General features: G+C 37.6%; 1 protein-coding gene across 1 annotated transcript; it reads right to left on the minus strand.

Moving 5' to 3' along the window:
* Nucleotides 1-1,065: 1,065 nt before the first annotated feature.
* On the minus strand, nt 1,066-11,791 carry LOC124865905 (serum paraoxonase/arylesterase 2-like). Its single transcript, XM_047361415.1, has 9 exons — nt 11,686-11,791; nt 11,374-11,441; nt 11,121-11,176; nt 10,696-10,864; nt 8,008-8,131; nt 7,712-7,912; nt 3,139-3,220; nt 2,756-2,884; nt 1,066-2,664 (listed from the first exon to the last, which is right to left on the minus strand). The coding sequence occupies exons 1-9, from the start codon at nt 11,766-11,768 to the stop codon at nt 2,503-2,505; spliced, it is 1,074 nt and encodes a 357-aa protein (XP_047217371.1). The 5' UTR covers nt 11,769-11,791; the 3' UTR covers nt 1,066-2,502.
* Between the last annotated feature and the right edge of the window lie 1,073 nt (nt 11,792-12,864).

A 12,864-nucleotide genomic window follows, 5' to 3' on the forward strand; every position in this document is an offset into this window, starting at 1 on the left:
GTGTTATCCAAATGGTGAGAAAGATTCTAACCTCTGTGTTACATCTTCAAACATTGGGTGATGACGGACTGCAGACAGTTTTGTGCGAGGTTGAGGCTATATTGAATAGTCGACCCCTCACTAAGCTCTCAGATGATCCCACTAATCTGGAACCACTCACTCCTAACCACATTCTCCCGATGAAAGGGAAGCCAGTTTTATCATCTGGATTATTTAACAAGGATGATGTGTATGTGAAGAGGAGATGGCGACAAATCCAATATCTTGCAGATTTGTTTTGGAAAAGATGGGTACAAGAGTACCTCCCATTACTGCAAGAGCGGCAAAAATGGAACCAAAAGAAGATAAATTTTGTTCCTGGAGACATAGTTATTGTAATGGATCCGGTGGCTCCACGAGGGTCATGGCTTCTAGGCAGAGTCTTGGAAACCTTTGCAGACAAGGAAGGTCTGGTACGCTCTGTGAGTCTTCAGACAAAAATCCTAGAAAGACCTGTCTATAAGCTATGCCTGCTTACAGAAGCTGAAAATAATTAGTCATTTGTGGTGGCCTACGCAAATTTTGGGTATTACTGGGTATAATTTGTTTAAATTTTTTTGTTATGGCTCTGTAATGTTATTAAAAGATAATTGTAATGTCAATTGCCATTTACAATTAAGGGGCCAGTGTGCTAGAGCCATATTTGGTTTTTTTTGTGTGTTTATTTTCTTGTTTGCTGTAATATCTGAAAATCACAGTGGGTGGCTTCATTATGTTTAAATGGAATCACTGGTAGCCGAGCAGCAGCTGTGCTGATTACAGCGGAAACATACAGTTCTTGACCGTCGTCGTCATTTATTGTTGATCACTGCGTTGCAGCAAAATGTAAAATCTTTTGGTTGTGCAACATTACAATTCGCATCTTGTTTGAGAGCGCCTGATCAATAAATGCTCTACAATCATAGAGCCTCAAGTGTTCATTCATTGGATCCAGGAGGAAGACACGTCAACTAAGTGCCAGTCAGCAGCCTCTCAGTGGCTGGGGTTCGTTTTGTTTTTTGATTACGAACAAGTCACTACAGCATAAAAACTTGATATGTATATATTTGAGCCTGGCTTCAACATGCAAACCAATTCTTGCTTTTGAAATTCATCAACATTGCTTGTTGTGTGATCATTTCACCTGAAAAAAGTCCAAAGTTATTATTCATTCATTAGTCTTTTATGTCCATGTTGGGTGCATGTAAACATATAAACAGAACTGTATTAATCATTGACTTCAATCTATTTTAAATCAAACTATTCCTATATTTTTGGCTACCAAAATAAAGTGGCACCAAACACCAAATCTTTCAGCAGTATAAGACATCTAGGTGTAAACACCAGGAAAAACAAGCTGTGATCATGTTTTTCTATTTTCTCATACTCCTCTTCTATGTCAGACCCAAATGGTTTCATTGTACAAGAGAAATAAGGAATTCGATTTTTTGTTTAGCTACTGGACAGTGTGATTGTTACGGCGGCCAGGAGGTGCAAACTAACATTACAATATCTGAAATACTTTTACTAAGCCTGAGACAAATATACATTTCAGAAAACAAATTTACATTTGAGAAAACACTTTAACAACACACAAAACACTTTTACAAATGACAAAATCTTATGGAAGGGGAATATACCAATTCTGACGCTGACCAGGAAGTGGTAACGGGAGCAAGATGGACAGCAATTGAGTGCCGTTTGCCCTGTTTTTGGAACGACTCCGACTAGTGTGGCAGTTGCACATAGTCATCCTTAAAACATATTTCAAGTGCTAAGAGATCACAAATGATCGGACAATAAAACATATCATGAATATATTCGACAACGTGGTAAAAGATAGATGGAAATGTCTAAAATTGACGGGCTTTAATTTTGAAATTCCACATCAGATGTGGGTGAAATTTGATGAGTGACATCTGGATGTGTTCCGTCAACGTGAAGTAAGACTGGTCACTGGAAACAATTTTGTTTTAATAAGCGTGGGAGCTTAGGGAATATAAATGAGCATTCACAAATAACCACACAAATTACCACATAAAACATTGACAAAAACTAAAATGTCATATCTACATATTCGCGTGCGGACTTTTAAATATCTAATATAAATAACAGCAACAATGACATCAACCACCACGAGTCAGTTCATTTCAAAAATATTAATTTTACTAAGATCTCAGCAAGCGCCATTTTTCATGATTCATGTTTTTGCGTACAAAAAAACAGAGGGCTGATTTGATCATCATTTTTGAAGTGGAGTGAGCTGGCTTGACGGCAGTATAACGGAGGCAGCCGCTGTGGCAGCATCCTGGAGGCTTTTACAGCTGGTGTTTTCCGAAATGTAAATGTATTTCCTGAAATGTAAATGTGTTTTCTGAAATGTAAATTTGTTTTCTGAAATGTAAATTTGTTTTCTCAAAAGTAAATTTGGGTCAGACTTTGTAGAAGTGTTTCAGATTTTGTAATGTTGGTTTGCACTTCAGTTTATTTCAAAGAACAGTAGAGGGCTTTGTGAAAAAGTGTGCCAATGAGCAGCTTTCCCTCGTAGGGCACTGCAACAGTGGAGCCCATCAGCTCATGGCCGTCGTCTCCGTATTCCAGGGTCACCACTGGCTGATCTGAGATGATGCTCTTGATCTTGATGATCTGCAGGAAAGGGTATTACCAGTTATTTTACAACAATGGGTATAAGTTTGAATTAAAAAAAGAATAGCAATAGTAAATAAAAAAGATAGACCTCAGAGCCAGGTGGCTCTTCAGGATCAAACTTGGACAATTTAGTGGCATCTGGATGACAGCCCAGCCAAACGTCACCTGTCACATGGTCCACCTCGATGTTCTGACAAAGTCTTCCAACTGCAACAGACTGTCCAAAAACCATACACCGTGCACCATCAGCATCAGTATGTCCTGTTCGCCATAAACACTAAGATCAGAACATGTGAAACTATTGTTTTCAGTCTGAAAATCAAAGAATAGGAAACATAAAAAAATTGTCTGGTACAAGCTCTTTGGAGGACACATAAAGCTACAAGACAAGGAGCACTTCATACTGCTGACAATGCATTGAAAGGCAAAACTATCCGTGTCTCCAAGGTTAGGAAACAAGAAAACATGTACCTTAACGTACACCAACTGTTCTCCGTCTAATCGCTCAAAGACATCTACCTCGTGGTCCAGAACATCAGATACATAAATATACCTGTAGGAAAAAAACACATTTCTGTCTGACCCTTACAGGACTTTTAGAAGCTTAAACTGCCATGAAATTGTTTACAGATGCATCTTAATAAATGTAAATATAATTGAAAAGTTAGTTTATTTTAGTGACTCAATTCATAAGCTTATACAATATATTACATATAATTATTACACACAGGGTGACATTCCCTGTATTTCTGACTTTTGATGAATACAGCTTACATCCAATGAAAGAGGTTGAAAACTACATTAGACCAATAACAAAATTAAAGGTAGATTTGTGTAATAAAATATTTTGTTATGCTTATTTTATGACCAACAATTTTGAAAGTTGTCCAGCAGACACCCTCAACAAGAAGGGTTAACCACAAATGTATTAATGAAGAAACTGGCTTTTCCCTGCTGGCTCTTCAAACATATCAATGGAAAGTTGAGTGGAAGAAAATTCTTTAGGATGAAATACCTGTACAAGCAGGCGGAACTCTTGAGAAACTGTCAAGCATAGCAAACATAAAAATGTAAAGGACTCAAAGGGTGTGGACAGCAGCTAGAATGTTTCAAGAACCATCACAAACAGACGTATCAAGGACATGGTGTACAACTTTTGCATTACTTAAGCCGCTCCTGAACCACAGATATCAGAAGCATCTTAAGTTGACTAAGAGGGAAAAAAAACTGAGTATTAAAAAAAATATCTGAGTATTATTCAGATATTCAATGTCTTCTTTTTAAATTAAAGTTGTTGTTTTTTTTTTTATCCAGAATGAAGTTTTCAGTCAGTGATTAGGGGAGTTATGTCATTTTCTGGTGTTAGTCCACAGTGTTTTCTGAAGTCCAAAGATAGAACAGCCATCAACTGGGATATTTTAGGTCATTTCATGCTTCCCTTTGCTGAAAAGCTTAATGAAAAGATGCTGGTTTGGTTTGCCAGGTACCAATACTAGGTGCTTGTACATTGTGCATAATTGGCCAGCAAACTAACCTGACCTAAACCCCATGGAGTATCTATGTGCTATTGTGAAGAAGAAGAAGAAGAAAAAGAAGAAGAAGGAGAAGAATTTTTGGGGGATTTTTAACAAAAATGTATTTACATTAATCTCAGCTATACAAACCAATTAAATTAAGTCAATCGTCACATCAGTACAGGATTTGGATGAAAATTAAATCAGCAGCTGGTCGTATTGTATCTCTCCTTGGTCTGACACTGTACATAAAATGCCATTATGGCCCCACAACTACATAAAATCCCCCATGTTCGCTGTTGCCCTCCGGAAGCAAAAGTCCAGCCTGATCCTGGCCTTGAAGTTACATTTCCACAGAGCAACAACATCCAGGCGAGGTCCCTCCTGCATTCTGTCTTAGCAAGAAAGATATATGTCTATCTTTGCCTTACTGATCAAAAAAATTTAAATTTCAGAAAAAGGAGGAGACGAAGAAGAAGAGAGACACCAGTCAATAATCCAGATGGCCTGAAGGCCTCTATTAAAGCAACCTGAACTTCCTTAACACCTCAGCAGAGGCACAGGCTGATCACTGTAATGCCACGCTGCATTGATTTAGTATTTCATGCAAAAGGAGCCCTGACCAGGTACTGAGTGTACAGGTCCTTCTCAAAATATTAGCATATTGTGATAAAGTTCATTATTTTCCATAATGTCATGATGAAAATTTAACATTCATATATTTTAGATTCATTGCACACTAACTGAAATATTTCAGGTCTTTTATTGTCTTAATACGGATGATTTTGGCATACAGCTCATGAAAACCCAAAATTCCTATCTCACAAAATTAGCATATTTCATCCGACCAATAAAAGAAAAGTGTTTTTAATACAAAAAACGTCAACCTTCAAATAATCATGTACAGTTATGCACTCAATACTTGGTCGGGAATCCTTTTGCAGAAATGACTGCTTCAATGCGGCGTGGCATGGAGGCAATCAGCCTGTGGCACTGCTGAGGTCTTATGGAGGCCCAGGATGCTTCGATAGCGGCCTTTAGCTCATCCAGAGTGTTGGGTCTTGAGTCTCTCAACGTTCTCTTCACAATATCCCACAGATTCTCTATGGGGTTCAGGTCAGGAGAGTTGGCAGGCCAATTGAGCACAGTGATACCATGGTCAGTAAACCATTTACCAGTGGTTTTGGCACTGTGAGCAGGTGCCAGGTCGTGCTGAAAAATGAAATCTTCATCTCCATAAAGCTTTTCAGCAGATGGAAGCATGAAGTGCTCCAAAATCTCCTGATAGCAGGCTGCATTGACCCTGCCCTTGATAAAACACAGTGGACCAACACCAGCAGCTGACACGGCACCCCAGACCATCACTGACTGTGGGTACTTGACACTGGACTTCTGGCATTTTGGCATTTCCTTCTCCCCAGTCTTCCTCCAGACTCTGGCACCTTGATTTCCGAATGACATGCAGAATTTGCTTTCATCCAAAAAAAGTACTTTGAACCACTGAGCAACAGTCCAGTGCTGCTTCTCTGTAGCCCAGGTCAGGCGCTTCTGCCGCTGTTTCTGGTTCAATAGTGGCCTTCTGGACAGCAGTCAGGTCGGCAGTCTTACCCATGATTGGGGTTTTGAGTGATGAACCAGGCTGGGAGTTTTAAAGGCCTCAGGAATCTTTTGCAGGTGTTTAGAGTTAACTCGTTGATTCAGATGATTAGGTTCATAGCTCGTTTAGAGACCCTTTTAATGATATGCTAATTTTGTGAGATAGGAATTTTGGGTTTTCATGAGCTGTATGCCAAAATCATCCATATTAAGACAATAAAAGACCTGAAATATTTCAGTTAGTGTGCAACGAATCTAAAATATATGAATGTTAAATTTTCATCATGATATTATGGAAAATAATGGACTTTATCACAATATGCTAATATTTTGAGAAGGACCTGTATTCTTTAGATTACATAGACAAACCTTTCAGTAGGATGGTATTTCTGTAATAAAATAACTTTTGTGTAATATCTGAATTTTCTGAGAAACTGAAGTTTGGATTTTTACTTACCGTAAGCCATAATCATCAATTTAACCAAAATTAATGAATAAAATATATCTGTATCTTACAATATATGCATGTCATGAATGTATATCATATAGGAGTTTTACTTTCTTTAAAATAAATGAACCTTTCAATTATGACAATTATGAAATACAGGGTTTGGACAATGAAACTGAAACGCTTGTCATTTTAGTGTGGGAGGTTTCATGGCTAAATTGGACCAGCCTGGTAGCCAGTCTTCATTGATTGCACATTGCACCAGTAAGAGCAGAGTGTGAAGGTTCAATTAGCAGGGTAAGAGCACAGTTTTGCTCAAAATATTGAAATGCACACAACATTATGGGTGACATACCAGAGTTCAAAAGAGGACAAATTGTTGGTGCACGTCTTGCTGGTGCATCTGTGACCAAGACAGCAAGTCTTTGTGATGTATCAAGAGCCACGGTATCCAGGGTAATGTCAGCATACCACCAAGAAGGATGAACCACATCCAACAGGATTAACTGTGGACGCAAGAGGAAGCTGTCTGAAAGGGATGTTCGGGTGCTAACCCGGATTGTATCCAAAAAACATAAAACCACGGCTGCCCAAATCCCGGCAGAATTAAATGTGCACCTCAACTCTTCTGTTTCCACCAGAACTGTCCGTCGGGAGCTCCACAGGGTCAATATACACGGCCAGGCTGCTATAGCCAAACCTTTGGTCACTCATGCCAATGCCAAATGTCGGTTTCAATGGTGCAAGGAGCGCAATTCTTGGGCTGTGGACAATGTGAAACATGTATTGTTCTCTGATGAGTCCACCTTTACTGTTTTCCCCACATCCGGGAGAGTTACGGTGTGGAGAAGCCCTAAAGAAGCGTACCACCCAGACTGTTGCATGCCCAGAGTGAAGCATGGGGGTGGATCAGTGATGGTTCGGGCTGCCATATCATGGCATTACCTTGGCCCAATACTTGTGCTAGATGGGCGCGTCACTGTCAAGGACTACCGAACCATTCTTGAGGACCATGTGCATCCAATGGTTCAAACATTGTATCCTGAAGGAGGTGCCGTGTATCAGGATGACAATGCACCAATACACACAGCAAGACTGGTGAAAGATTGGTTTGATGAACATGAAAGTGAAGTTGAACATCTCCCATGGCCTGCACAGTCACCAGATCTAAATATTATTGAGCCACTTTGGGGTGTTTTGGAGGAGCGAGTCAGGAAACATTTTCCTCCACCAGTATTACGTAGTGACCTGGCCACTATCCTGCAAGAAGAATGGCTTAAAATCCCTTGTATATGTCATTCCCAAGACGAATTGACGCTGTATTGGCCGCAAAAAGAGGCCCTACACCATACTAATAAATTATTGGGGTCTAAAACCAGGTGTTTCAGTTTCAATGTCCAACCTCTGTATATTGAGATGCACCTTTAAGTTAAAGCATCCATTGTGAACACAGGCATTGTTCATTGTGAGATGAGCGGAAAATAACCGTTTGTCTGGAGATATATTTATCCCATTTGCAGACTGAATGCCACCAGCTGCCTCCCTCACTTCCTCCGGGCTGTAGTACACAACGTTACACCAGGGCAGACTCAGGACCACAGTTAGCACTTGAGGTGCAGCATTGTGAAAATAACGATCATTTGTGGCGTAGAAGTGCTCTGGTCCAACGGCGACAATGTCATTCACACTGAAACAAAGGACAAGCAGGGAGAAGATGGATATTTCAAACTGTAAAACATATAGCTGAAGATAAATCAGGAGGATCTATTGAACAGTAAATACCTGTGCAGTAAAGGATGTGCAACAGTCTTTAAGTGCACAAGTGTGTCATCCCAAACAAAACGAAAGATCTCTACCTGGCTTTTGCGCTGAGGGTGATTGACAACGAACAGATATATAGAGTCATCTGTGAAGAAACAGTTTTCTTTCATTATTCTCAGTTTGATGAAGCTAACATTTTTGCTATGAGTTTGATATGTTTTCCACTTATCGTAAAGCTATTAGAAGTTTATTTTCTACGGTAATATAGTTCTAGCCAGTTTACACACACCTTGTCAATCATTTTTGGCCCATGCCTTAAAGTTCCTGGATACCAACCTATTTAAATGAACTCTGCCAGCTCTGTCATGGTAAAAATGTTTGTGGTAGAGGTGCATCAGGGCTGATACCTTAAACGCAGGAACTTACCTACAGAAAATACCTTTATTTTCCTTTGCAGTTGGGTATTTTTCATCAATTATGCAAATAAATAATCATAAAAATGCTAAAATCTTGCCTATACTATGTAAATGTTCTCAAGCAATCACACTATTAAGATCTTTCAGCTTGTAAGACTTTCTCTGAATGCTCTGTGGACTGTACTTCTGCAAGCTTTGCTCTAATTCAGCTGTTCAAATTTCAAACATTCAGCGCTTTCAGGACATGACGGGTCTGAGTTCTGCTATTCATAACTTTTTTACTATTTAAAATATTTTACTTATTTGAAACACATTTTTGCATTAAATTCAAAAGAATACGCTTTCAAATTATTTAAACACATTGGGCTCTTTGAAGGCCAATTGTATCCAATAACTTTCAGATAGAAACACCATTCAACCAGGTGACAAGACATTGGACAAATGCCAAACACTTAAGCCTTTTAATATTGTTTACCATTATTATAAAAAACTGATTTTTCCTGCCTAAAGCTGATGACATCACCCATTCCAGGGCTATGTTGCTTAATTTTTGCAACAAATTCTTCCTGCTCACACACACTTGACAAAACATCAATGGTTTGTGCCTCAAAGTGTCCTCTTTCACATAGTGTTGCTTTCAGTTCAAAGTGTCTTAAGAAAGTTGACCTACATTTATCAGAATTAAGAAAATCCAATCAACTAGAAAATAATATACAATTAAAATAAACCAGAAAATGTGCATTTCCTGGGAAAATTCCTGTCGTATCTTAAATGAGTCAGCTGATGAACTAAAGCAGAAACACTTATTGAGGCACAACAATTAGAAAGTAAATAAATTAAAAGAGCCATAGTGATTAAAAAAATGTGTTAAAGAAATACAGTTCAAGCTGTGTTAGCTGCACGGACAAAGCAGCAAGGTCAAGGCAGATCAGATGAGGTTTTTAGTGGCCAACCCCCCTCTGCTGTCGCAACAAGAAATAAAACAAAGCAAACAACTGTAGAAAGCTACTGATTTATGAGGAGTATAATTTTACACCTTATTTGTTCTGAGTTAATTACATGTTGGCCAATGATTTAATCATTATGTTAACTATGCAGCTACAGAACAAGGAAACAGCAAATAAACAGAAAGTTTGTCTCGTAATCTTTAATCAGAAACTGAAAAGATCGATTTTTTTGACGTAAGCTTTGAAAAACTATTTTAAGTGTTAGGAATGAATTATCTAATGTAAATAGAACAAAATCAACTGTTAATCTCCAGAATTAGGGGACATTTACATGAACTTTGCTGATCTTTAATTCTGTTGCAAAAGGTTTTATCAACAGTGAATCTTTGCAGTTTGTCAGGTAACAGTTGTTTAAAAATGCTTCAGTTTATTTAAGTTTTTATCTCCTCAAGCTTTTAAATTGCTATCATAGTGAAAGGCATTTTCAAACACCGGTACAGCAGGTCAGGGACTACATTCAGCTTGCTATGTTATGTCATAAATAGAAACAAAAAAACCTCAACAGTGGCGTCAAAATCCAACATGGCTGCCTTGCATCTGATTATTTGTATCCTGGGGCTCCTTGTAAATTTGACAGTTCCTCTTAGTGCCATTGTAGCAAGTAATATTGTAATAAGTAAGAATGTAATAATTTTGGTCAATTTTGTAAATGTAATAAAGCAAATACCATAATAATTTGCCAGAAATGTAATGTATGTGAGCAAATAAAAGATATTACCAATAGTATATTACTGTAGACCTAAGTTACATTTTGGCCGGTTATTATGTCATTGGCATAACATTTGAAAAGTCCTTTTAAAATCTGAAAACTGTGTCAAGCATGTAGGTCACATGAGTATTGTGCCCTTCCTGAAATCAAACGCAATCCGCTCAAAAATCCTACCTCCAAATGCACTTCACAGTAATACTTTATATTACATTCATACTTGAAATTATGAATTTACAGATCTAACCTAAAAAAACAGTATCATTAATAAAGATTTAGTACAGCACCCATAATAAAAAGAAGAGGCCGTGCTGCATAGCACATATCATCCTCAAACAAATAAATATAAATATTGTTGAGCAAACAGGTTAAAAAAACTGTATTACATTTTTTAACAAAGGTTTATGTAATTGGCTTGATTACATTTAAAAGGACCTATTACATTATTGGAAGGTATTGTATTTGCGGCAATTATTACATTATTGATTGCTTCAACCATTAAATGCAACCGCCAGTTGTTTTTGAGAATGAAATGACAAAATGATTTCATATTATGCTTTAAAGCCGTGATGTTTTTCACCTGCTTCATCCGTGTATACACTTATGCCGTGCGGGTTAAAAGAGTTGAGGTCTAGTTCTCCTTTGATTTGCAGCTCCACTGGGGTTGGCTTTGGGTGCAGCAGGTCCAAAACGTACATTTTTCCTGGTTCATTGGAGAACGAAGGCATGTCAAGGTAATCGTGCAGTCCCTATGTAGAAAACAGTGACTGTGAGAGGTTATTCTAGACAGTCAATGAACTATTTTTACAGAAGGTCATTACACGGAAATTTTTTCTTTTTTAATTCTTTTTCTTATCTATTGTGCAACATGAAAGACATTCCCAGCCAGATTAAAACTGTGTTACACATTTAAGCAATAAATATGATTCTACTTACAGATTCTAAAGAAATCAAGCCAAATAAATTAGTAGTTAGCTTGATGTTTAAAGAAAAAAAACAACATACTGTGCTTAAGAAGGCCAGTCCATCTTTAAGTACAGTGATATCCTCTGCCCCATACTCTGAAAATGGATTTAAAGTGAAACTTATTACGTTTTGGTATTTAAATCTGTTGTCTTGCTGACTCTTGCCCCACTATCAATACTTGGACTTCAGACTTTCTTGTTGCTCTCACAAGTTACAACAAGAGATTAATTAGGTCGGTGCAAAGCAAAGATGAACCCACAAAAGAAGAGGCTTCTTAATGAAGAATGCATACCTATATTAGGTAAATAATGACACTTGAGGTGCTTGACAGGCATTTCTCTGGAGGCAAGGCTCAGCCTGCTGCAAAGACACACGACTAGAGTCAATAAATTCAGCTTGAAAGTTTACGTTTTAAGCTTTGATTGATCTCTTATCTTTTTTTAATGATATATATATATTTTAAAGAAAAAGATATACATTTAAAAATATATACATACTTTAAATGTTAGATTGTTTGAGCAACAACTATAATCGTTAACAATATTATAATGCCAGCCATAGGTGTGCACTTCGACATGTGTCGACAAAATCTGAAGTTACTTACTTTATTTTAAGAAATGCGTGTCCGAAAAAAGCCGCTATAGCGGCAACAGTGGCTGCGATCAGGACTTTCTTCAGAGCAGCCATGTCCGACTGAACTTTCTGGGTGCTTTTACACACCTCCACCGAAGATGGCGCTAGAGTGCGTGAACGACAGAAACAATAGTGGTTTTCCTTTTTGATTCTTTTGAAAACCAAAATCACATTGGTCAAACAAAAACTAAACGAACGAGCAAAATATATGCGTGCTTTTGAACGACGTAAGTATTTTTCACTTTTTAAATCATCTTAAAGTATTTATACTTCAAACTAGCATTTAAAAAGTTCTATTGGAATAATATTACTGTTTTGTATTTGCAGTAGTTTTTTTTTAAATGGAGACAAAACGCTTCCAACATTTGTTTTTTTAATTGTAACTATATTTTTTATGAATATGTATTAGAGTTCATTGTGTTTTTTTTTTTTTTTTCCTTGTGTTGGTAAGAATGTGGAACTTTTTTACATAGAGTAGAACCCACCCGAATATAAGGTGAGAAAAACAGAAAAATAAAACTATTACATGCTAGTACGTGTAAGCTGATGAGAATATTATTGAAAAGTAATTTCTTTTCAATAACTCAATTTAAAAAGTGAAATTCATATATTAATTTGATATATAATGATATATAAATTGGGTAACTATATATTGTTATGGGTTTACAGCTATGGAAAACTGAAATTTCAGTCTTTCAGAATATGAAAATATTAGCTATCCCCAATACAAATGTTTTTAATATAGAAATGACAGCCTGCTAACAGTATGTCAAGACACTGTTCAGTATATGAACTCAACACTTCCTCAGGGCTCCTTTTGCATGAATTACTGCACGTGTGCAGCTTAGCTTGGAGGCAATCAGCCAGAAGCTTTGGCAAGTTGTGAGAAGAGCTGGTTGCTTTGATAGCAGACTTCGGCTCATCTTCGTTGTTGGGTCTGCTGTCTGTCATGTTCTTTTCCACAGTACCTTATAAATTCTCTGTGGGGACTTCAGAAAACACAGTTGACCAACACCAGCAGATGATATGGATCCCAAAATCATACCTGACTGTGGATTTTCACCTGACCTCAAGCATTTTGGATTCTGTGCCTCTCTGGGTAATGGAAAACACATCTGTCATTCTCTCTGGTTCAAGAGATGCTTCACAT

This window comes from Girardinichthys multiradiatus, chromosome 3 (assembly GCF_021462225.1).
Source record: "Girardinichthys multiradiatus isolate DD_20200921_A chromosome 3, DD_fGirMul_XY1, whole genome shotgun sequence".
NCBI classification, from domain to species: domain Eukaryota; kingdom Metazoa; phylum Chordata; class Actinopteri; order Cyprinodontiformes; family Goodeidae; genus Girardinichthys; species Girardinichthys multiradiatus.

Coding starts and splice junctions, on each gene's coding strand:
- LOC124865905 (XM_047361415.1), bottom strand. CDS start 11,768: ATGGCTGCTCTGAAGAAAGTCCTGATCGCAGCCACTGTTGCCGCTATA. Junction 8,132..10,695: donor TGTATACACGGATGAAGCAG/GTGAAAAACATC, acceptor GTTTCTTCACAG/ATGACTCTATATATCTGTTC. Junction 2,885..3,138: donor AACAGTTGGTGTACGTTAAG/GTACATGTTTTC, acceptor GTTTTTGGACAG/TCTGTTGCAGTTGGAAGACT.